Source organism: Polypterus senegalus, chromosome 1 (assembly GCF_016835505.1).
Source record: "Polypterus senegalus isolate Bchr_013 chromosome 1, ASM1683550v1, whole genome shotgun sequence".
In the NCBI taxonomy this organism is placed as follows: Eukaryota; Metazoa; Chordata; class Cladistia; order Polypteriformes; family Polypteridae; genus Polypterus; species Polypterus senegalus.
Window position 1 is genome coordinate 180,436,812 of NC_053154.1, and position 26,314 is coordinate 180,463,125.

Sequence of the window (26,314 nt, forward strand, 5' to 3'; positions counted from 1 at the left end):
CTCGCCTGCTGCTAAGCCCAAGCGGGATAAGCAGGTGAGACGCTAACAGAAGAAGCACCGGGTTTGTTGTTGTTGATTTTAAAAGACTGCTTCCAAAGAAACATTTTAACCTCTGGTTTTAAGGATTGTTTTTTCTATTTATTGATTTTACCTCCACGTTCCTTTTTATGGATTATTTATTGAATTATTGAAGCACTGCGCTTTATGGACACTTTGTGTTTGTTTTGATTGTCTTTTAAATAAAAGCACTTCTGCATTTTTTGTACCATCCCCTTGCTCGATTGTTATTGCCTTCACTGACTAGCTCACTCGGTGACATTATCGACGGTGACGGGTTGAAGGGCTCCCAAACAGAGATGTGAGGGAGGAGCTAGAAGCCGCATCGTCACACCACCTACTAGCAAAATGAGCCTGGACTTGGCCAAACTCCAAGACCAGGCTGTTTCTAATGAGTTTGCAATCCTGTGTGAGGAGCTATCGGATTTGGGTATGACTGCTGATCCTAATGTGATGTGTGAGAACTTCTGTGACCTAGACCCTGAAGGTTGCTGAGGGTTGTGTTGGTGTTACCGGTGTTCTCAGAAGGAGGTGTTTCATCTCGCAGGGCACCCTGGATATCATCGAGAGGAGTCGCACCGCACGGCTCAATGGCAACTCTGGTCTGTACCGGGAACTGAGAAGGACAGCTGCGAGGGCTCTGAAGACAGATAAAGAGGCATTTGTTGGAGGAATCTGTGAGCAACCCTAACCCTAACCCACGTCCTGCTTACAATGGAATCGAAGCATAACGCACATCTGAATCTGTTCCTTGGAGAGTCACAGTCAGGGCAGCTGATGGAACAGTCCTTACGGATGACGCTGCAGTTGTGACCCGCTGGGCTGGCTACTTTGAGCAGTTGTTCAAAGCTGATCCTCCAGCTAATAAATTTGATATCTCTGGGTCCATGGTTCTTGAGGCTAATCCTCCAATTAGCTGTGAACCACCCAATGTGACTGAGATTGCACAGGTGGTGAACCAGCTGAGGGGGGGAAAGGCTGCAGAGATCTGTGGTATCTGGGGTGAATTTCTCCAGGCTGGTGGTAAGGCTGTCCTCTTGGCATTGCAAGCAATTTTTGCTTCCATTTGAGAGACTGGCATCATCCCAACAGACTGGAAAACGGGACTTGTCGTCCCTATCTGGAAAGGGCAGGGTGATCGCCTGGATTGTAGCAACCACAGGGGGATAACACTGTTCTCGGTGGTGGTAAGGTCCTTGCTAGGGCCATCCTCAATAGGATCCATGATCACTTGCTCACCTACCAGCGACCAGAACAGTCTGGTTTTACACCTAAGAAGTCTACCATCGACCGCATCCTGGCACTGAGGGTTCTCATGGAGCGCAAACGCAAATATCGGCAGAGTTTCTTTGCAGCCTTTATGAATTTTGGCAAAGCATTTGACTCAGTTGATCGAGTTGCCCTGTGGGACATCCTGAGGGTTTGTGGGATCCCCTCCAGGGTGCTGGATATCATGGCTGGCACACTGGTACCGTGAGTACTGTGCAGAGTGAAGGCAGGACCTCTGTGTTTTTCCCAGTTGATTCTGGGGTTCATCAGGGGTGTGTTCTTGCTCCTACTCTGTTCAATTTCTTGTATAGACTGGGTGTTGGGCAAGGTCATGGGGTCCAGTGGCTGTGGGGCATCTGTTGGTGAAGAAAGATTCATGGATCTTGACTTTGCTGACGATGCTGTGATCTTCGCAGAGTCAATGGAGGCTCTGATCGGGGCACTCGAGAGACTGAGAGAGGAGTCTGAGTGTCTGGGCTTGCAAGTGTCCTGGATAAAAAGCAAAATCCAGGCCTTTAATGAGCTCTTGGGCACAAGCCATCAGCAGTGTGTCTGTTTGCAGAGAGAGTGTTGACCTTGTTGAGAGGTTAAGTTACCTTGGCAGTGACATTTATGTCTCTGGTGACTCTTCCTATGAAGTCAGTAGACAGATTGGGAGAGCATGGGGGGTCATGAGGTCGCTGGAAAGGGGTGTGTGGTGCTCCCGATATCTATGCAAAAGGACGAAGGTCCAAGTCTTTAGAATCCTGGTGCTTCCTGTCTTCGTGTATGGTTGCGAGACATGGATCTTATCCAGTGACCTGGGACGAAGACTGAACTCCTTTGGTACTGTGTCTTTCCGGAAAATCCTTGAGTACCGTTGGTTTGACTTTGTGTCAAATGAGCGATTGCTCATGGAGTCCCGAATGAGGCACATTACGTGCATTGTGAGGGAGTGTCAGTTACAGCACTATGGCCATGTGGCGCATTTTCCCGAGGGTGATCAGGCTTGTAAGATCCTCATTGTTGGGGACCCGAGTGGCTGGACCAGGCCAAGGGGTCTCCCATGTAACGCCTGGCTGCGGCAGGTAGAGGGTCATTTCCGGAGGGTGGGACTGGACCGCATGTCTGCCTGAGGGGTTGCAAACTGGGATCCCAAGTTGTTTCGCCATGTAGTGGGTGCGACAACTCACTGTACCAGTGCATGGACATCTTTCTAGTGTTTGAACACTGCATTATATCCCTGAGACAATGATTTAAGTCTTGATACACATGGACATTGGTTTATTGGGAATTTAGCCTGGAGAATGTATTGGTTATAATATTTTGATTTTCATTATTGTGTGTTCTCACATTGATGTCTGTAAATATGTTATATTCCTGAGCTAATCAATATTAGTATTAAGTATTATTATTTCCATTATTTGGCTAAAATAGATTTTTGTGTGAAACAGCAACCTGCTCCTTTAATTATTGTTGTTTATTCATGCTGCTGGTTATATGTTATATGAATGGGCGGATATTCTTTAGTGACTTCTTTTATGATTGTCATCAAAAACAAAATGGTTTAACACCCATTCAAGGCCAGTACTAAAAGATCATTCATTTCAATCACACTGTTTCTCTAAACAGTTTTCTTTTGGCTCATAGAGGTTTGTTGGCACAGGAATAGAATGTTTTCAGTTCAACTCTCTTTTTCATCAAAGACAGTAAACTAAAAAGCCTGAGACACATTCTCTGTGAGATTGGTGATGAGTACCAAAACTCTAAAGTTGTTGTAATATTTTTTTTTTTTTTTTGCTGTCTGCAGGACAGTTCAGAGCCTTGGCATCCTGACTGGGGCACAAATATTTTCTCTCAATAAAGAGGAGTTGAAATCAGTGTGTGGACAAGAAGGTTCACGGGTCTACAGCCAGATCACTGTGCAAAAATCCATGCTAGAGGTATGTCTTTGGCTCCACTATTATTCATTTCCATTCTTGATGGTTCCTCTGTTACCTAAATGTCAAATTTCACTCTTTCTGCTTCACATGTAGAGCAGCCAAGGAGATACAGAGCTTCAAGAGATCATGAGACGCCAGCAAGAAAAGATTGAATCAATCAGCAAGGATTAAGTTCCATCTGCTTGTACTCTGTTGCCCATCTGCCTATCCATAGGTGATTTGTCAACAACACCAGATCACCCCACTGCCTTGAGCTTTATTTCTAAAGTTCAGTCCAATTGGCAAAAGGGCATAAATAATGCAACAGCTACATTTAACTCAAAAGAAGAGTGCGGGGTATTTGTGTTGCCATGTCAGAGGTTGTTCAAGTGGGGGTAACTATGTAATGTATTCATTTATGTGACAAATAAAAAGACCAGTACTTCATTGGATGGAGCATAAATTAAAGGTAGCAATGTGTAAAAACCTGATAAACAGCCTTTACTCACATGACTGTAATATTGTTGTAGAATTGTAAACAGACAGAAAGATTACTAAAAGTATATTATTTAACACTTCATATCTTTATTTTCTCAAACTCTGCCCTGTTGCCTTGCTGTCTGATAATTCTTTTTCATACAAAATAATTTAGAAATAATAGAATTAGGTGAATTTCCTGTGTGTCCTTTTTAAAACAAAAAAAAATGTTCCTGAAAAGAGAAGATACCTGTTATTCAATATTGCTTTTATGTTTTATAAAATATAAAATCAAAAAGTACTTGGAAGTACTGTCCATGCTGCAGTACTAGAGTTGCCATATTAGGTCACCCTGAAGGGATTTAGTAAAAGTACCTTGTGTGGAAAAGTATATTTTTCATTGTTTCTCAAACACGCTGATTTTAGTCTGAAGCTAACATATAAAAAATTATCATCTCTCTCTTCGAGATCATTTGTTCTTTTTAGCTAAAGATGTATAATTTAGATAAACACCTAACTAAAGGTTTTATAGTCACATTTTAAAAGGGAAGAAGTCTAAAATGCATCTTCCTTGTGTGCAGTATGTGTAACAGATCACTGTGACTGGTTGTTTCTTAAATATTGACTTTAAGACTTTTAAGTCTTTATTTTGCATATCATTTTTGAGGAAACAATAATTAATCAAGTATGTGATTTCTTTTGAAATGCTGGACGTTTTTCTAAGTAGTATCACTATTTTTGATCATTGCAGCTAAACATCTAGTCATGCTCAATTTGTTGTTTATTCAATGGTTCACTGAAAGCAGCACAGATTTTTACCCTATATATTGTCTATATAAAAATAATAGTACTAATAAAATGTATTATCTTAAATAAATCACTGGTTCCTAACCAGAATCTGTATTTGTCTGCATTGATGGTCTGGATTCTCTCCTTCTGTTGGAACGTTTTAGCTATCATTTTGTTTATTGTTACAGAAGGCTGATTCCATTGTATAGTGTGCTGTGATTTTGCATTTCGCTAACTTTCTTTCACTAAATGAAATTAAATTTTAAATATTTGCACAATTGTTTTATAAATTTCTGATTGCACCTCCAGGAGCATCCTAAAAGAGCAATTTTCCACAGTACTGTGAAGTTTCTTTTTCACATATTGCACTGTTAACTGATGTCAGACTCACTGTGCGCAAATAGATTTGCAAATATAAAACAGAGCCAGAAAAATAGAAAAACACAAAAAATGAGTTTTCAGGACATTTTGAATGGATAGACCAACGGAGAGGAATTCTTGGAGTAGAAGCCGTAAAGCTTAATGAGCATTGGCCATGTGGTATGATAGTGAGAAATGTGCTGTCAGAACATCTCATTTGTCTTGTAGGTTGATACAAAGCAGACAATATTGACAGGAAGTCTGGAATGTTGGAATTCTTAGAACTTCTCAGACTGGCTTACCTACTTGCTTACAGATCAAATCATTATCTGTATCTCTGTTTTTCTCTCTTTCATCTGTGGGCATACTTTTTTCCTGCCAGCTCATTGGGCCCCTGGCCGGAAGAGTTAATTCTGAGGCAATTCCTGAAATCATTTTGTCTTTACAAAATGCCTTTTGAAAGTATAGGTACTATCTCCCTTGGACTCATCTGGTAGTAACAGCTGCCCATGCATTCATGAGCAGGCTTAATGATTTAGGGCCATTTGGATGCTCACCTTCTGCCTGCTTTCTATACATTCACATGAGAACCTAATCTAGCCACCTGCTTTTTTAGCTGAGTTCTTCTAAAATCTTACACTGAAAGGCAACTCTTTTACTTTGGCATCCTGTAAGGAACAACACCCAGGAAATTTCACCTCCCGGCTGCTTACCCACAGTAGTAAGCATTTTAAGAAGCTCTTTACCAGTGTGTGCTTCTCTTTGCAAAGTGAACAATTCCAGGCCCACTCAATGCCCTGATGCAAATCCGTGGGTTGAACTTGGTAAAAAGTTGTTTGAATGCATTTGCAGGAGCTATAGCAAGGTAAGAAGTTGAATTAGAGAGCACTGGTGTTTTTGGCATGAATATTCAGGTTGGTCCACATTACCCCGAGAGAGAGATGCTGTTAAAATGGGGAGGAACTATTCTGAGACTTTGTGCAGATTATGTGCATGTGTGTGAGTGAGTGAGAGACTTCTGATCAAGCACTTAAAGAATAAAACTTATACAACCCAGTCCTCTGTTTTAGTTGATAGGTATTTGGTTAGTGGCAATCTTGTGAAGGATTCTGTCTCATGGAGTTGGAGAAAGTCAGTGTACATAGTATTGCCCCTGACCACAAGTGGGTGTTACGAGGTGGAGCCAGTGGTTTGAATGTACAGGCAGAGGACAGAAAAAATGATCATTGGAGACATGGAAGGAGCAATGGAAGATTGAAATGGCAGCAGTGTTGGATGGAGACCAAGGAGGGACCACCAATAACCCTCACCTGAGAGAGCAAGGTTTAGACAATGTGTTTCACAATCAGGCTACCAGCATTAGTGATGATAAAATGCCAGCTGAATAATGCCATACATACATCAAACAAAATGAATATCTGTCAACATATTTTGATTCAATACTACCACCAAAGGAGAGAATTAAAAGAGACCTCAATATCAAATACTTAACACCAAAAGCAGAAATACTCTGCTCAAAGAATTAAACAGAATAGGGTGAAAATGATACTGGATAGGGTGGTGAAACAAAATTGCTAAAACTGTGCAAGAGTCAAAACCACAACATCAGAAGTACTTTATGTCAGACTAAAACTAAACCCGATTTCAAATTTAAAAATACAGATCAAGATATTGTCTAAATCAGGAAAACAAAAGCGAGAGCTGTTGCAAAAATCTTTCAGATAATATCCACAATATTGGATGCATGCTTTGTGCAACAACAGCTTTTAAATTTGCACAGTGATGATGTTGCTCATGGCAATTTTTGGGAAGTGTGATTCTAACAACAGAAAATTACATGCTAAAAGCCAACCTTTTACAAAATTCAGGTGCTCACAAAAAAACAAAATGTGGCCACAGAACAACAAAATCTAAAATGTTAACTCAAAATATATCACCCAAAACAAATATAAACTAATTAAGCTACCTGCAATAGTCTGCAAACTGTAGAGCCAAGCTAAAAATCATGAAACACATGATGCATATTCATATATTTCCAATTTTTATTTAATGGACCAAGTGCTAAATCATATCGTAGGTCAACGTGATTTATAATAATAATGAGCACTATTCCAAAATATTGAGATGTACAGGTTCATGCACCTTTTAAATTGCAGTACACAAAATAATAGTTCAGGTTGCAGTTGTGTGCACCTGAGCAAAGGGATGCCAAGAGCACTGCTAGGCCAGGTAACCAGAAATCAACCTAATGGTGCCAGACAAAAATATTTACATACTTTAAAAGTAAATATTTTTCAGAGAAGAGAAGCCACAAATGAGGAAAAATTAAAAAAAAAAAAAACATTTTTAAACACATGAAAATTAGCACATAACATGATGTGTTTTAAATTATCATGGGAATTAGTTCTTTAACTTCTTCAATACTCAGGTTAAGTTTGCACAAACATTAGAAAAAGAGCAATGGATACCAAGTAACCAAGTAGTATAGAGGGGTTTTTTTTTGCAGGAGATAAGACAAGATAGCAAGCTGTGCTGGGCCAAATGGCCAGTTTTTGTCAGAGTATGTTTTTGTTCCTATGTGTATACATTAGAAAATGTTAAACATGCTGCTGCTGTAACCTTCCATAACCTTCATACAAAGGTAACCCTCTGAGCACATTAGCCACCAGCTAGCTTGTTACCTTGGCTTCCTATATGAATATGAATTTCTTCTAGACCCTGCCATTGACTTAAAAAAAAACCTGTTTGGTCAGAGACTCCAGAAGGCTTATCTATTACATCATACACCTTATAACCTGTTCCACTGACCTTTCTATTGTTCCATAAACTTGTTGCACAAGTCTCTGCCTTGTGATGCCTACTAAACTAACTAACTAAATAAACATTCTTCTTAATAAGAAACTGCATTGAGCACATTGTGGAAAACTTGGTAAGTTTACTACCTTTTAATTTTTGCAAAACAACACCATCTGCTGGGCAATGGAGTCTGTGTGCCACTTTCTCTACAATACAGAAATGCCACTGTTAAAGAAGCAGTTAATTTTTGGTTGTTAATAATGCCTACTGAGACAGTGTGTGAACTTGTATGGTTAAAATGCATCAAAACGTATCACTGGGTATCATCTCTTGTAACTATTAAATCAAACATGTTGGCAGATCTTATTGTATATCCATGTGGAAGCAAAAATGGTGCAAGCTCTGAACCCTGAGGAACCAGTGGCTACAGAAACTTTGATTTACCAAAAGACAGCTAATGACTAGTGACCAAAGAGATATGCACAGATCCTAAAATAGTAATTTTCATAATGTCTGAAGTAGCTAACTAAAATCTTGTCTTTGATTTTTTTTTTATTTTTTACTTTGACTTTTTGTCACACAATTTGATTTTGATGCTAGTACAGCCTGATCTTCCAGTTTTGAATCTTTTGTTTTTGAATCTGCCTTTTTTCCTTGTTCCTGTCTCTTTGTTTTGCTAGATTGGTGTAGCACAACATCATTGTACAAATGTATGCTCCTAATATTTTCTGGTGGTATTGTGCCCATATAGGACTTTGGGGACCTGTAAATCCCATTTGTATTGTTTTTTAGCTGGAGATGAGACAATAGGATAACAAGTTGTGCTGGGCCAAATAGCCTGTTCTTGTCAGAATACATTTTTGTTTTTTTGTGTATACATTACAAAACGTTAAAAATCCTGCTGCCATAACCCTGATACAAAGTAAACCCTCTAAGCACATTAGTCACCAGCCACTACAGATGTAGGCTCCTAATATTTTCTGGTGGTATTGTATCTATGTTCTTCTGTTCCTTGGAAACAGCTATAGAGAAAGGTTTCATAACGTTTTTAGCAATAAGATTCACATAATCCTGAGGCAGAGCATTGGTAAAATCTAAATCATAAATACAGCCAACACATCCATCAGACTTACTGTAGGTATCTGTTTATATGACATTCTGAAACAAGAATCAATATAGATGCTAGAAAAAAATAAAAGCCCTTAGAAATAAGTACAAAGGACTCTGCATTTTAATTAAGGTGGCAGCAAAGTGGGAAATATGTCTGATCAAAGTAACAAAAATCCACACTGCAATTAAAACAAATGGCAACTTATTCACTCATGTATTGTAATGTTTGACAAAGCTTGTCAACAACAGCTATCAATTTCACTTCAAGGATCACCCATTCATACTTTTTTAAGATGCAAAGAAATGGCATTTAAAAAAATCTTCAAATCATTAATTTCTATTTATCTTAGTTTGCCACAGGACTCTGCTTTGCCAGACTTTACCAAAATTAATATGTAAACTGTCTTATATGGTGAATGTACAGTATCTTCTAGAAGTATCAAAAAGCAATGGCACTGTTCAAACTTTCTGAACACAAAACAAAGTGATTGTCAATCATCTTTATATTATTAGAAGTTATAAGCATCAAGTGTTGCCCTCTCTGATTGGGGGTGCTGCAGCTTAGGGTTTCAATCCTAATGCCAATCATTGTCATTGTGGAAGTTGCAAGTTCCCTCTCTGCACATGTAGTCTAAATGAAGTGTATGCATGTGCCCTTTGATGGATTATAAGCCTGATGTATTTTTCTAGTTGAATTGAATTTGGAGTAATACAGTGCATTTTAAGTTGTTTATTTACATTTAATTTTCATTAGTAATACATAAACACTTTTCCAGCTTATTGGCATCAATTTTAGTACACCTTAATATGTATGTGTTTTATATTCAATGTGTTAAAGATAAATACAGTATGTTCTCAGCTTTTCATGGGCCATTTTAAAGAATTTCACTCTACCTTCAGAAATGAATTGGCAAACCACAGAAAAAGGATCAATCCAGGCTGCATACTGAAACTGAGATCTGTGAAGCACTAGCCATTTAAAAATATATTTATGTTTTATATATATTTATGTGTTCTTTTTATACTTCACTAAGTACTGTTATATTTCTGTCAGCAGAATTCAACGTTTAATTTCCCATATTTTAATTCACTTTTGAGTGTGGCTAATTTCATTTGTCCAGAACAACTCTCCCATCAATCAATACTCAGGGCAAATTTTTTTCTAACCTCAATTAAGTTTCTTAATTTGTCTTTGAGGTGAAAATGATGTTCCGTTATATTTGGAAAATGTACCCTCTGATGATACCTCTGAAGAACTGTCTGGCTACAAAATCAACTGGAACAAGTTCTCCCTCCTTCCCCTTAAGTCTGTTGCCTGTCTTCATTCTTCTATACCTCAGACAGGTACTTTCAAATGTCTGGGTGTGGATATCCTTGACTCACAATATGACCTTACAGCCTTTAAGTGCCCCCATATTTTGAGGGGCATTAAAGACTTGGTGCTCCATTTCTCTATCTTTGTAATTAATTTAAGCTTTCATTAATTAAGACAAATAATGGTGTGGTATATTGCCCCACCATAATTTTATAAGTTCCATGCTTCCTCTGTCACCACCTTCCAAATTCTTGTCTGAAATAAAATCTATGATTGCTTTTTTATGGAGCTCCTGAAGACCCTCTTTAAAACATTTTACCTTGCACAGTGACAAGTTAGTTGGAAAAGGTCTGTTTTACTGACTTTGAAATTATACCATTGGGCTTGTACCCTCCATCCGGTTTGGCACTGAACCAGCTCACCATCAAATCCCCCTTCCTGACAACAGATTAAACACAATTTTGTGTCTTACCACCCTCTTTCTTCACTCCTTTGTTCCTCAACACAGGCACACTTATTTCCTGTGTCATTATGTTGAATATTATCTAAAATGGCATCTTCATACCCCTCTCATTAAAAACCCAGTATTAAATATTGGTGGCAAGCCAAATGTTTTCCTAATTGATTTTGAAGGGTATTTGCACATTAGGTGACATCTTTAGTGATTCAGGACTCAAAGTGTTCCAGTCCTTGCAGTTCACATTTGCCATTCCTGATTCCATGTTTTTCTTTTATCTCCTGCTGAGTTTTGTGCTTAGAACATGTTGAATTTCTCTCAATTCTTTCCACCCGCGTCCCCCAATTTACGCTTTTGCAGTTTCCATATTCATTAAATCCAAACCAGTAGCCTCTCTTTTCCCCATGCTTTTCTCTGTGCAAAGCTTCTGATAAACCCCTATCACCTTCCATTGTATGGCCTCATTATCTTTTTTCTTTACATACAAGGGTGCAGGAATTTTGTACTAAGAAATGCTAAACCTTCATCTAAAAACTTCAATCACCAGCACAATCAATTCAGAATTATATCCAGATTATATACAAACCCCCACAAGTACCATTTAATGGGCTTGGCCTCTGACTCACTTTGTCATCTCTGCTCCTTAAATGCCACTGGCACTTTCTTCCTCGTGTTCTGGTGGTGTCCCCCAGTTGCTTCTTTCTGGTTCAGTGTGGCCAAATCTCTCTACTCAATTCTTTCTTTTCATGGTTCCTTGTCACCTCAAGTTGTTCTTCTTTTGAATTTCTCCATTTCCTGCCTCTCATACTTCAGCAGAGGTTCTCGCTACTATTGCTGCAAAACTATTGCTGGCCTGCTGCTGGGGATTATCTGACAACTGAATAAATGAAGTTTAGTAGATTCAATTTAAAGGGCTTGTTTATATGAACCAGAGGTTTTCAGTGATTTCCCTTTCCCTTTTTGTGCTATGCCTTTTACACTTTTTTGGAGTTTTTAGGCTGTAGATCATTTTGGAGTTTTTGGACTTTTGCCCGTTTCTGTGCATTATAGGCACACTGTAAAACACTTGGAGTGTTGCTCACCAGTCAGGTTGAAATGAATCAATACTGAGAATGAACTGATGCAGCAGCAGTTTTGCAAGATTACAGATTAGATTTTGGAAATGAAGCAAGAACATTTAGTTTACCAAGTTACATCCCTGTTCTCCTCGCTGAAGATGTTTTCTTAGTAGTAATTGCAAAAAATGAGATCTTGGATAAAAATGCTAGAAATAACGTTGCTGGGTTTCACTCTCTATAACATGGTGAGGTGTTTGGTGATGTGGAAGAACATCTACTTCCCCAGAATGAGATACAGATGTAGTTGTTTGAGCATACAAGCACAATGGAAAAGTTATTTTAGCTGAGCTGTTTGTAGTGTGACAGCAAATAGCAATTCCCACAAGCACCTTCAGAAAGCTGTTGGGATCAGATACGTCTATTCTGTCGAACTTGGTGTGACCCTGAACCTGGGGAGCAGCATATTATATTACAAAACACTTTACAGAGCAAACAAGATTATGATACAGTACAAGATATACACTTAATGCAATACAAATCACAGATAACACATGCTAATAATAGACAAAAAGTTATCACCGACAGATACAAACAAAAAGGTGCTTGAATATATACCTGACAAATTTTATCAGGAATTAGGGAAAATTACATATTAAATACTGTATATTTAATAGAAAGGGCGAAGTTACAACACAGGATAAAGTTATATTTTTCATCAGCATTCTCTGTCCAAGTTACTGTGCATTATGATTTTGTTATTAGCATCAATTAGAGAACAATTAGGAAGTTTGTGATAACTTAGATTGACATATGAAGATAGGTACAGACTCAAAAATACACCCATGACCGGAATTTTAGGTAGAAGTTACCACAAGGTGGAGAGTTGAGTAACAGGATTTTGGGACCCTAGCAATGTGTCTTGGTGCAGTCAGGGTGTGGGAGAGATTCATATTTTGATTGGAATTTGAGGTATCAAGCTGGCTGGTGGCAAATGTGCTCAGATTGTTTTGTATCAGGGTTCTAGCAGAAACATTTTTGACATTTTGTAATATATAAGCAACTAAAACATTTTTTTGAAAAGTACAGCAGACCACACTAATTAGGTACTTGGTATTGCTGGTCTTTGTGTGAATAAATACTTTCTAACATTTTTGAATGTTTAACCTTATTATCCAAAATAAAGGACTCATTTTAAAGTAAAATCCAGGGTCTACCACATTCATTTCCAGCATAATTTTGAACATTTAAATTTACATTTGTTTAAAAATTGTAATTTTTTTCAGTCTTTTCAATCTTGAAGATGGTACCAGGATGTTCTCCAAGACTTGTCAGCAGATATGTATCGAGTCCAATGGCTTTAAGCAGAAGTACAGATCTAAGTAAGAGCTGCACAAGAGAAATTATCTTCTTCACTTCTTCACATTTGCTTTTATTTTGTTATATGTTTGAAACTTTATTAATGGCCTTTGAAGTATTTATTATGCAGACACTCTAGTGCAGTGGCTAACACAATGGACTTTAATCCACAAGACATTGGTTCAAGTCCTGCTTCTGAATGTGTGGGCCTGTGCAAGATATGTAAGCTGCCTGTGATTTAGTTATAAAAATGTATTCAACAATTGTTTAATATCAGGTTCTAGTAAGCCATCTTGGAGTAAGATGCCATTGAAATATATCTCTTTATATAAAAAAAACTTGGGATGAGATGACGCCTGCTCAGAGAGATGAGATGTGACCTTCTCAGAAAGACACTATTATGTCCCGCAAGACTAGACTTTGTGCCAAGAGATTTAACCACGCCTGGGGCCAAAAAGAGACAGAGTAGAGAATTCAAAAACGTTGGAGCGATACACATGCAGAGCAGGTTAGAGATAATCCATCCATCCATCCATTTTCTAACCCGCTGAATCCAAACACAGGGTCACGGGGGTCTGCTGGAGCCAATCCCAGCCAACACAGGGCACAAGGCAGGAAACAATCCTGGGCAGGGTGCCAACCCACCGCAGGACACACACAAACACACCCACACACCAAGCACACACTAGGGCCAATTTAGAATCACCAATCCACCTAACCTGCATGTCTTTGGACTGTGGGAGGAAACCGAGCGCCCGGAGGAAACCCACGCAGACACGGGGAGAACATGCAAACTCCATGCAGGGAGGTCCCGGGAAGCGAACCCGGGTCTCCTAACTGCGAGGCAGCAGCGCTACCACTGCGCCACCGTGCCGCCCTGTTAGAGATAATGGAAGTAAGAAAATTCGAACGTCTCAAAAAAAATGATAGTAAACATCGCATTAGCGCAAACAAATGGAAAATATTACTCATTTTAATAATGGAACAGCGAAAAGAGATCGAATAGTGTTTGAGGATGTCTGGGGGAGAAGAGAGACAAGGCAGTGAGACAAAAGGACAGCTGCTGTACAGGCTTTTAAAAGTTCAAAGCGCCACACGAAATGCAGATCACACAGCACGGCAGCAGCAGCAAGCCAGCAGCTGATCGAGCAAAGAGGAGGTAAAAAAAAATGAATTTGTTTCCCTTGGTATCACCATTTAAGAGGGGTTTCGGAGGAGCGACTGTGTCTCCTCGGGATGCGTTAAGTTCCCCTCTTCACAACGGCGCATATCGCTAGCAGAGGGGTGTTTACGGGTTGGCAAGCAGGGGGCAAAGCCCCCTAGTGATAATATAAAATAATTTTTTAAAGGTTAAATACTGTAGATTATGGCTCCATAGTAATTCTACCATATGTGTAATGATATAAGAGGTAAGAGAAAGAATGGACATCAGGTTGATCTTTCAGAAAACACTGATTGAACACCACCACTTAGACCTTGTTATAATAAAAATCTTTCAAGCATATTTTCCTATAAGGCCCGGAAGATGTCAGCTTAATTATGGAAACCATCCTGCAAATGACTATTTGATAATTGTAAAGTCCTTCACTGTTCACTGTCTAAGATGTTCAAATAAATACCACTGAGTCATAACTCTTGGATATTTTTAAAAGCCCTCAAAATTTAATTACTGTTATAAAACACAAGGAAGTGAATGTGCTTTTGGCCACAATAAGAAACATTCCTTGTGTATGTTTTGGATTTTTGAACAATTTTTTGAACATAAGAGGCCAAGGCATGACATGACCTGAATGACTAGCTTAATGAAGATTTTTCTTTCTTGGAAAATATATATATATTTTTTACACAGTGAAAGTGACTTTCCTAAATTATTTTGAAGTAATGCATTCCACTTTTTAAACAAAGTAAATTGCTTAGCATGGGCAAAAAAGTCCTGCAGGGCATTTCTAGATTGACACAATAATTATTTAGAACACAAAGAAACACATTTTATGACAAATGCTTTTGGAAACATTTTAATTAGAATAAGTAATAAAATTATGCACAGAGTCTGAAGCCATATGATACTATTTATATCAAGAGGTACTACAAGCTTGCCAAGAAAATACTTATCCTTTAGAGAATTTCGTGAAAGACTAAAAAAGAGACAAACTGTTCCTAAGTTGCATTTACACGCAAAATATCGCAAGAATTTTAGGCAATAAACACCAAACACACACCATTAATTGCAAAGAAATTCTTAATGACACAGCCAAGCTTTTAACACATCTTCTAAAAGCAGTGCAGGAGCGACAAGCAGTGGGTGTGGAGCAGAAACAAAATTGCACTTCTAGCAGACATTATGCAGCCTTTCAGTCATTCTCAGGACATCCTTGGAGTTTTCTATTGCCCTACATGGAGTTCACGCCAGTCTAAGTTGATATGGGTTTTGTAACACAGACCCACAACCCCTGCTGCAGTCCTAGTGTGCATGGTGAGAACACACTCAAACCTGGATTCTTGAAATGATGCTTTTATTTTTCATCTGGACCAAATGATGCATGTGAGGCCACACTGATAACAGGTGTTGATTATTATAAAAAAATCAAGTTTTATAAGTTTTATATACTGAATTGGATGATTCAGTTACAGGAGATCATTATTGAGTTGTGAAGTGGCACTTCTTGGATTTAAATTCTCCATTCTTATAACAAGATGAACTCTGATTGAAATGTTTAGAAAAAAATGTCCTGTTTACTTGCTCTTTCAATATGAATATACATTTTTCAAAACATGTGCTGCATTATTTATATTTCTGTTGTCATGTAACTGTTCTTATTAATTTTTCCTGGTCATATAAATTGGATAATTCCTTCCAGTCCAAGATCCACATTATACACCACATTTTCATGTTATTCTCTACATTTGTACTCAATTATATGTATTCTTTGGCAGTGTAGTTTAAAGGATCAGAGGCTGCCCAAATCGCCTAGGGACTGACACTAAGCTTCTGACACTTTATGTGGAAATGATTGATTGGAGTGCAGTCCACACTCAGGCTGCCAAAACCTAGCATTGCATAACCACAGTTATTTTTGGGTGATGTGAAGCATGTGGCCTCTGTGGGGGGGCCATAAAAATTCCTTCATTCCATATGGGGTGAATGTGGGGTTTTGGAGAAACTTACAAATTGTTTGTAGCACAGTAAATGGCAAAATAAAATAAACCATTTTTAGATATAGCAAATGAACTCACAATGAGTGCAACAGTACGGTACACAATTTCATTAAAATTCACTTGTTTTTGTTTTCATTACTCAAGATGAACATACTTTATGTGTATCATTTTGAAGAGACAATTCAGAGAAAAACATCATACTGCTGTGGTTCTCAACCTGCGGGGGGCGCGAAGTAACAAAAAGGGGGGCACGAAGATGTGAAAAAAAGAAAAAAAATATGCAAAAAACAACTTTTGAAATCAAAACAAATTAACATAAACTACATTCTGATACTAGAACAATAAATTTAGAGTTAGAAAAATGTCAATAAAAGTTAAGTAGGTATAATAAAATATGCATCTACATTTCAAGGGAGGGCACGATTAAAACTGTTAGGAAAACTCGGGTTGCAAATACTTAAAGGTTGAGAAACACTGTCATACTGTATTCTCTGACTTCTTTTATGATGGCCTCAACCTTTCATACTTCCCAGGTGGGTACTATCTCTTCATACATAAACTGCAGATCAGATATCATATAAGAGAAAGCCACAGCAATATGATTGAGAAGAAAGTAAACTCTCCTAATGAAGGTAAAAATAACGGGCAGCCATCTCTTATTGTCACTGGCATTGACAGCTCACTCAGTAATGTTTACTGATTTTATGATAGCTGCCCTTTAAAAATCTGGCTAAACGTGAAAGGGGAGTTTTACAGTAAGTGGCAGCCAAGAGAATATTTTAAATCTAGCGGTCTTAAAGATACTTATAACTTGAAAAACCATCAGACATGAGAAGATAATAAAAAAGAGGAATTAAAGGTTAATGGCTAACACTACTGCATATTTAATTATTCGGCACCTCTCACCCTAATATTGGAATAAGTCTGTAGAAATGCCATATGATCTGAAGTTTTAATCAGTATCTTTTAAATTTTTTCTTTTGTTATAATACTTACATATTATAGTGATTTAAATATGTGTATGTAAGTTAAAGTTGTTTTATGGTTTAGAAGTGAGATATTTCTTTATACAGTGAAAGATCCTCCACGGCTAGTTGGAAGCAGCAATTGTGTTAACATCAATAAAACTGTGTCGTATTGAAACAAAGAAAAATGAAAAGAAATATACAGAAATAAACAGAGAGGGAAAGAAGACTTCCAAAGATTAGTATCAATAATTTCATAATCTTGTTGAATCTCATATAAGGCAACTTGTATGGCATTATTATGATTAGATAAAGTTTAATCTATGGGCGGTATTATTTGACAAGTAGAAAGCAAAATTTAATTATTACATAGCACCTGGCCCAGAAGCCAGTTCACAACATGACTTCCAGATCTGAAGAATATCAGTAAAACTTGTCAGGATATAGATGGATAGAGAAATCAACACAGGAACCCAAGCATGAATAGAATACGAGAACCATCTTAGTGAGTAATTGAAAAACAAAGATTCATAGATGTACTGCACACTACAATAAAAATGTATTTCAGTCTGAAAAAGAATGCTGTTTAAGAATATTACTACTTGGTCAATATCAGAAACCACTGAATAATATTAACAATGTCAATAAGATGCAAGTACAGGTATCAGTAAACAGGATAATTGTTATTTATGTGCTCACAGTATATTATGTAAATACTTTATCTTCAGGCAACTTTTCCTTTCTTGGAGATGTTAACTTTAGCTTCAATTCCACAACTTCCCGCTCTGCAACTGTTTGCTTATTATGGTTGCTCCTCTCTTTTACATTAAACACTTCTCAGTCTGTCTCCAATCCAGCCAGTTTCAGATACTGCACAGGTCTCCCTTCTAAACTCACTTGAAAGTCTGCCTGGAGAGACCACAACTGGTCAAGACAGTCCTTGAACTCCATGCCACCAATGATGCATGCATCAGGGCTAACAGGCCGCCTGCTATTTGTTAATTGATCTTCATGTCTAGGGTGTTACTATGGATCAGTGGCAGAAATCTGGGACTTTGAAACACAAATCCAGCAAAACGGGATTTGAATCTTACTATTTTTCACATAAATGTATTTTGTAAAATGAATTTAGGAGATTTAATGCAGAATCACACTAAGGTGACAAGCAGACTTAAGTGGTCCGCTGTTAGATTTGACTGGAGCAAAATGGTCTTTGGTCCAAAACATTTTGTGTATCATTGCATTAAAACAATCTTGATGAGAGCAGGCCATTCAACCCAACATGTTTGAAATCCCATTTCCCTCAAATTTCTCGAATAAAACGTCATGCTGGGTTCTAATAGGTTGAAAGTACTACAGTCTAAAAGTACAACGCAATATATGGGATCTATTGAACTAATTCCCTTTGTAATTTTAAGCAATTCAATCGTGTCACCTCTTAATCTCGGTTTCTTTAAATTAAAAACATTCAACTTCAGTCTTTCCTCAAAGCTCATTCTTCCCAGTCCTGGAGTCAGTCTGGTTTCTACTCTATAGTGCTGCTTTGTCTTTTTTGCAACAATAACACGCAAACTACACATGTGTTCTGATCATCATTAGTGCATATATAGCCTCCCTTGAATTCTACTCCACACACCATGCTAAATACTGTAGCTGTCGTCAGATTACTCCTTTTAATGGCCTACGTACACTGCCTGGATTAAGATAGTAAAGAGTCTACTACAATTCTTTCTCCATGTCTTTCACATGAGGGCTACTTTCAAATCTTAAACCTACCATTTTGTATTTATTTTAAGCATTTTACATACTATGTGTAGGACTTTAAATTTACTTACATTACATTTTATCTGCCAAATTGTAAATCTTTCCAAGACTGTATTTGGTATATCTCATTTAGATATTTGCCTTATTTCCTCAAAATTTGACCAACTTAAAATTAATATAACAGTATAAGTTTTTGACTATGCACTCTAAACAAAATCTGAAAACATGTAATTTAATAAGGAAACGTAAAGTTTTACTTAAAGTTCCAGGAAAATTTTACACCTTTAACTAATCAGCCTTAAAGCTATCCTTTGCAATGATAAGCAGAACCTTTGTGCCTGGAGGGACATAATTTGCATTAAAATCATGCAAAAACACACAATGACTTTCTCAATGCACGCACAAACAAAAAAGGGTACAGTAATATATACCAATACTAAATGTCCAAATAAATAATGAAAAATCATGTAACATGGTTGTCAGCTTGTCCAGGACTTGTTCCAGCTTTGTGCTGCAATATGTTCCAACACTCCAAGATCTCTTTGGTTCTCTCTTTGACTTGTCAAGTTATACTTTCTGCTCCCTTTTTCATGACCATGACTAATTATCCTTTTACGAAAAAATGATGAAAGCAAGATGTTGACTTTTTAAGTTACATAATGATTTGAAGAGCCCTTTGCAAAACAACCATTAGACATTGTCTTTTATAATATATCTCTTGTCACTCTGTTTATTTTCATCTATCAGAAAAATGTGAGTACTATATGAAGTATATGGTGATTATTATGATAATGAAATTATGAACGTTCACTTTCCAATGTGAATTCACATGTGCTTTCCCTAAGGATATTAAAACAAAGTGTCAGAGTCCTTGAGCACAGTACTTTTTTGTGCATCATAACTGAAACACAACTTAGAACACTACTTCCTCCTTAAAAGTGATTGACTGGTGAGAATGTTCAGTTTTTACTTATGAAGTGTCTGTTTTTTGCTGTAATTATCTTAATTAGTTACTGGGAATATTATTAGCATGGGAAAATTGCTCCACATAGCAAAGACCATAAAATTGAACTTCTCCAGGCTAGTGGTAAGGCTGTCCTCCTGGCATTGCAAGCAATTTTTGCTTCCATTTGGGAGATGGGCATCATCCCAACTGACTGGAAAATGGGACTTGTTGTGCCTGTCTTTAAAGGGAAGGGTGATCGCCTGGATTATGGCAACTACAGGAGGATAACACTGCTCTCGGTAACGGGTAAGGTCCTTTCTAGGGTCATCCTCAATAGGATCCGTGATTACTTGCTCACTATTACTGACTGGAGCAGTCTGGAGTTAAGCCTAAGAACTCTATTATCGACCGCATCCTGGAACTGAGGGTTCTCATAGAGCACAAGTGCAAATACTGGTATAGATTTTTTGCAGCCTTTGTCGATTTTTGTAAAGTGTTCGACTCAGTTGATCATGCTGCCTTGTGGGACATCCTGAGACTTTGCAGAATCCCCTCAATGTTGCTGAATATCATGGCCGGCCTGTACACTGGTACTGTGAGTGCTGTGCAGAGTGGAGGCAGAATCTCTACGTTCTTGCCCCTACTCTGTTCATTGCTTGTATGGACTGGGTGTTGGACAAGGTCATAGGGCCCAGCGGCTGTGGGGCATCTGTTGGTGAAGAAAGATTCTGTGATCTTGACTTTGCTGACAATGCTGTGATCTTTGCAGAGTCAATGGAGGCTGTATTTGGGGCTCTTGAGAGACTGATAGAGGAGTCTGAGTGTCTGAGCTTGTGAGTGTCCTGAATAAAAACCAAGATCCAGGCCTTTAATGACCTCTTAGGCACAGCCATCAGCAGTGTGTCGGTCTGTCGAGAGAGTGTTGAAACTTGTTGAGAGGTTTACTTACCTCTGCATTGACATTCATGTCTCTGGTAACTCTTCCTATAAAGTCAGTAGATGATTTGGGAGAGAATGGGGGGGTCATGAGGTTGCTGGAAAGGGGTGTGTGGTGCTCCCGATATCTATGCAATAAGACAAAGGTCCAGGTCTTTGGAATCCTAGGTGCTTCCTGTCTTGCTATATGGTTTCAAGACATGGACACTATCCAGTGACCTGAGATGCAAACTGGACTCCTTCGGTACAGTGTCTTTTCGGAGAATTTTTGGGTACCGCTAGTTTGACTTTGTGTCGATTGAGCAGTTGCTCACAGAGTCACGAATGAGGCACATTACCTTGTGAGGGAGCGACAGTTACTGCACTACGGCCATGTGGCGTGATTCCCTGAGTGTGGTCCCACTGGAGGAATCCTCACTGTTGAGGAGCCAAGTGGCTGCACCAGGCCATGGGGACACCCACGTAACACCTGGCTGCGGCAGATAGATGATCATTTTCAAAAGTTGGGACTGGACTGCATGTCTGCCTTTGGAGGTTGTGAGTCAGGATCCCAAGCTATTTTGGTCTTGTGGTGGATACGGCGACTCGCTAAACCAGACCTTGAATTAATTGTTGTATACATGTACCATTTTGCAATGATTAGGAATTAGCATGTATTGATTGTTATTATTGGAGGGCTAAAAGGATGTTGTTGTTTTATTGTATCAATGGAACCTTTTGTTGTTTACATTTGCTATTATTCTTTATATTAATTTGTTTATTGTACTAATTTTCCTGTTTTTTGGCATGTGCATATTTTCATGCTTGAATTCATGGAAAGTTTTATAAACAAGGCCCCTGGTCTCCATGCCAGTGTCCCTACTGTCTGTTCTCTCAGAAGGAAGGCATGGTCTCATAGCCAATTAAGACCAAGTATTCACTTTTGACATGCATCTGAGATAAAGGGGACTATTAGAGAAGGACTTGAACAGAAAATATCACTACATGCAGATGATATGGTACAATATATATCAGATCCACAAAATACTGTGCCTGCAGTCCTAAGAGCACTAGCAGAATTTCAAAAGATATCTGGACTCAAAATGAATTTGAATGATAATGTGTTTTTTCCAGTGAATCCTCTAGCACATAACATTAGATTTGACAGCTTCTCTTTTATCATCACAGATTAGTTTAAATACAAATAGGTAAACATCATGTGTAAACATAAAGCTCTTTATAAACAAAATTCTGCTTTCTACATGAAAAAACTTAAGCAAGATGTGCATTGATGGACTACCCTCCATCTCACTTTAGCTGGGAGAATTAACACTGTCAAGATTAATATCCTTCCTAAGCTTCTTTTTCTATTTCAAAGCATCCCCATAAACATTAACAAATAATTTTTAAGAAATTAGATTCAATCATAACCTAATTTATTTGGAATTTAAAACATCCAAGCATCCAGAGGGTGACCCCACAGAGACCTAAAGAAGAATGTGGCATGGCTCTACCTAACTTTCACTTTCAATACTTAATAATTCAATTTTTACTGGGCCACATATATACAGTACAAGCTATAAAAACCTGGACATTGACACAAATAGATGAACACACACAAGCTTGGTCCACAATAGAAATAAAATCCTGCAATATTTCTTTATATTCCTTGCTCTGTACTCCAGTAAACAAAAGTTTTCGTCAATATACTAACAACCCAATTGTCCTTCATTCACTCAGAACATGGAACTAATGTAAGAGGCACTTCAAGACAGAGAAGCTTTTATTTGTGGCACCTCTACATGATAATCACCTTTTTTCACTGTCACAAACTTATATAGTTTTTAATGTTTGGAAAACATATGGGATTCAATTATTTAGAGATTTGTACATTGATAATGTACAACAGCAATTACACTCTAGATATAGCTTCCCATCAACACAATTTTTCCACTATTTCCAAATCAGAGACTTTGCTAAATGAAATTTGCCCAATTTTTCTCACCTCAACATTTCAGAAAGCGAGTAGAAGTCAGCCATGCACTGAATTCACTCTAGCTCCATATGCACAAAGCATACAATACAACCTTGCTTAAAATTGTCCAAAATGTTTCCAGGGTAATGTCCAATCTGCAAACATTGCTATCGAGCTCCAGCCTCATTGGGCCTTATGATTATGCCATGGACTAAATTAACATCATTCTGGGCCAAAATCTTTAACAGCTATATTAAAGCTATTAACAGCTGTATAGGTTTAAAGTGGAGAAGAACAAACAAAATGTAATTGGCTTTACTTCACTGTTATCATGTAGACTTATCTTGCTCAACCCGAAGAATCCTAGCCCACCTCTTTCAAATCAGTAGGTAACTGATGTTATATATTATTAGAAGGTAGGAAAATCAAATTCTCACTTAGAAGATCTGTTCAAAACTTTTTTTTAAAAAACCTGGCAAGATCTAAACAATAAAATTTTAGAATTAGCTTTTATATTGGGGAAAGAGGATTCTCTTCCCTTAAAGATCTACTCTCACTGTTGGCATTCCTCTCTTTCTCTTGGCGGGAGTGAGGGTTGAATTGAATTTTGTTTTGTTAAGTTTGACTTGTATGTTTGCGCAGGAGCTCAAGGTTTGGGACTAGATTGTCTGAGCAACTATATTTCTTCTTGGTCTACCATTTCAGAGGTTTCTTTTCAAAACCCTTAGTGGCAATGATGGCCAACACGACAGATATGATCATAAAAATTTTTGACAAACAAGCTCCATTGATTATAAAGTAGCCAAGTGCCCCAATATAAATGCTAAGTAAGTCAAATACCTTTAATAAACAGCTGTCCTTGTAAAAAGGCATATTATGTCCCTTTTGTTTTAGAGTGTATTTATAGGGCATGATGGGCTTATCATCTAAAGTCTACTAGGAAGACAAACAGTTTCAGAAAACTGCCAACATGTCCACATGTTCTCACCAGTTAAAAGGACTTCTGCCTTGATCTACAGTGACACTAAGCTGTTCAGGTTTTTTTTAATGGGAGGATTGGGCTCATTCAAGGTGACTTAACTCAAGACATGGCGCCTAGACACTGCCATTACATAGCACTTGAAATAAACATTTATTTTTAAACCAGTTCTCTCCACAGGCCTTCTGGGAGTATATACTGTACAACTAACATGTATTATGAAAGCTAACTCAGCCAAATATTTCATTATGTTTTGCATCTTGTTACACTAAATTTGTTTATAAATGAAAGTGGTTTAATTAATAGAGGATGCAAAAGAACTTATTTTAAGTCTGAAAGAAATGCTTGCCTGACATAACAAATTACATTATTTCCAGAGAATGTATTTTTTTACATGTGTGGAAAATTGCAACTTTTCTTTGGCTCATGTGTAAAAGGTTACCAAGCTCCCTTGGAATTTTTTAAACAAAAACATTTGCAGATCATGAACTCTTCTTTATGCTAGATAGATGTTAGACCCTGGTCAACAATATACATCGCTTTTGCTTTTTTAAATTATAAATCTTCCGTGGCATGTCATCTCTCTGTTTTCCTCCCAATCCACTTATTGTGAAATCCGCTCTGTCCTGTACAGAATTTATTTTCTGTTTTTCATTTTTTTTCGAAAACATAAAAAAGAAATGCTTTTAGTAAACATATTTTTATTCATATTATTTTGGAAATCTCAGCAGTACTTAATTGAGTTTATCTATGTAATTTAGATATGTGAGATTTAACATTGCAACCTTTTTATAGATGAAGATGAGGATTCCAATGTAAATTACTCAACTTGATGATAACTTTCTTTGACTTGTACTCAACACATCATGCTACTACTGTATGTGACCCAGCATCCTGTTAGCCTTCTGTATGCAGAGCCTTTCCCATAATATGTAAGTGCATATTTTAGATATCCTTTGACGAATCCTATCTTCAATATTTTTACTTCCTATGTGCAATATGTTACCTTCATTTATATTGAGCTTCATGTGCCACATATCCACCCAAGACTGTCTAGTGTGGAAGGAACAGACTAAACCCATGCATTTAGGAGAGAGAATTCTAAGCATTTACATTAAAAAAAGGCTTTTTATACCTCAATCCAAGTTATTCCGTGATATGTAAACCCCTCAGGCAAAGCAGCAATATTACACTTTGATCAATATAATTACAAAATATGTCTTGCATCAGTGATAGGTGAGTTTGTTGACAAGCTGACAGGGTGTGTCTTTGAGAAGAAAAGTTAAACAACTTGATAAAACAACTCAATAAAAACTGATAACATCAAAGCTTGGTCAAGCAAGTACAGTACATGAAAGAGTTACAAAATGCAACCAAAAGTGCCTCATAGAATGTGGGTAGGCAACCTGCCTCAAATTTGATAACATTTTCTTCCACACCAGTTATGATTCTGGTGATCCTGGGTATCTGCTTATCCCCCTAGTTTAGTGTCACTGGCAAATGTTACCAGCTGCTTAGTTACATGTTTACCGTAATATGTTGTATACAAGAAAAAGAGTACCGAACCCAGGACTCATTCATGAGGGACACCATGGTCAACTTTATTTGGAAAGCAATGTTCTTATTGTCATCTTGTGTTTTCTATGTTTGAGTTAATTTTTATCCATCACTAGAAAGTTGCAAGCAGCTTTGTGTAATGTCAGTTTAGTTTATTATTATCAGGTTCAAGTATTTGACATAGACATTTTTAGTGCTTTTCTTGAAATTCTGACAAAGGCATTTATCATTGCACTGTAGTGATATTGTTGTGTGAAACTTAGAATCTTCTCCAAGAACTCTCATGCATATGAATGTTATGGAAGAAAAATCAGATATCAGCAAACTGTAGTTTTGCTCCAATGTTTTTCTTGTACAGCAAAGGCTTTTTCTTGGCACACCTCATATGCAGGTTAAATTTATGCAATATATTTCTGATTGTAGATGAATGCACTTTGACATCAGTTTTTAAACAGTTACTTGTAAATCTCACAATATATTTTTTAGGTTCTTGGAGACTATTTTGTATCTCGTGATCAGCTCTTGGGGCTGAATTTGCTAGGCTGGCCTATCCTGGACAAATTAGTTATTTGAAATCTATGCCTCTTTTAGATGATTTTCCTTAGATAGATAGATAGATAGATAGATAGATAGATAGATAGATAGATAGATAGATAGATAGATAGATAGATAGATAGATAGATAGATAGATAGATACTTTATTAATCCCAAGGGGAAATTCTCATACTCCAGCAGCAGCATACTGATAAAAAACAATATTAAATTGAAGAGTGATAACAATACAAGTATAACAGACAATAGCTTTGTATAATGTTAACGTTTACTCCCCTGGGTGGAACTGAAGAGTCTCATAGTGTGAGGGAGGAACGATCTCCTCAGTCTGTCAGTGGAGCAGGACAGTGACAGCAGTCTGTCACCGAAGCTGCTCATCTGTCTGGAGATGATACTGTTAAGTGGATGCAGTGGATTCTCCATGATTGACAGGAGCCTGCCATGAATGTCAAACTGTCCAGCTCCGTGCATACATTAGAGCCTGCCCTCCCCACCAGTTTGTCCAGGCATGAGGCGTCCCTCTTCTTTATGCTGCCTCCCCAGCCCACCACCGCTTAGAA

General features: G+C 37.7%; 1 protein-coding gene across 2 annotated transcripts in view; it reads left to right on the forward strand.

The window, feature by feature from the left end:
* eps8l2 (EPS8 like 2) overlaps nt 1-3,800 on the forward strand; it is a 233,075-nt gene extending 229,275 nt beyond the window's left edge. For both annotated transcript variants that reach the window (XM_039763877.1, XM_039763886.1), the window contains 2 exons: nt 3,116-3,248; nt 3,342-3,800. In XM_039763877.1, coding sequence (XP_039619811.1) covers nt 3,116-3,248; nt 3,342-3,419 — 211 coding nt within the window. In that variant the 3' untranslated portion in view covers nt 3,420-3,800. The remainder of the gene's footprint in view (nt 1-3,115; nt 3,249-3,341) is intronic.
* Nucleotides 3,801-26,314: the final 22,514 nt, after the last annotated feature.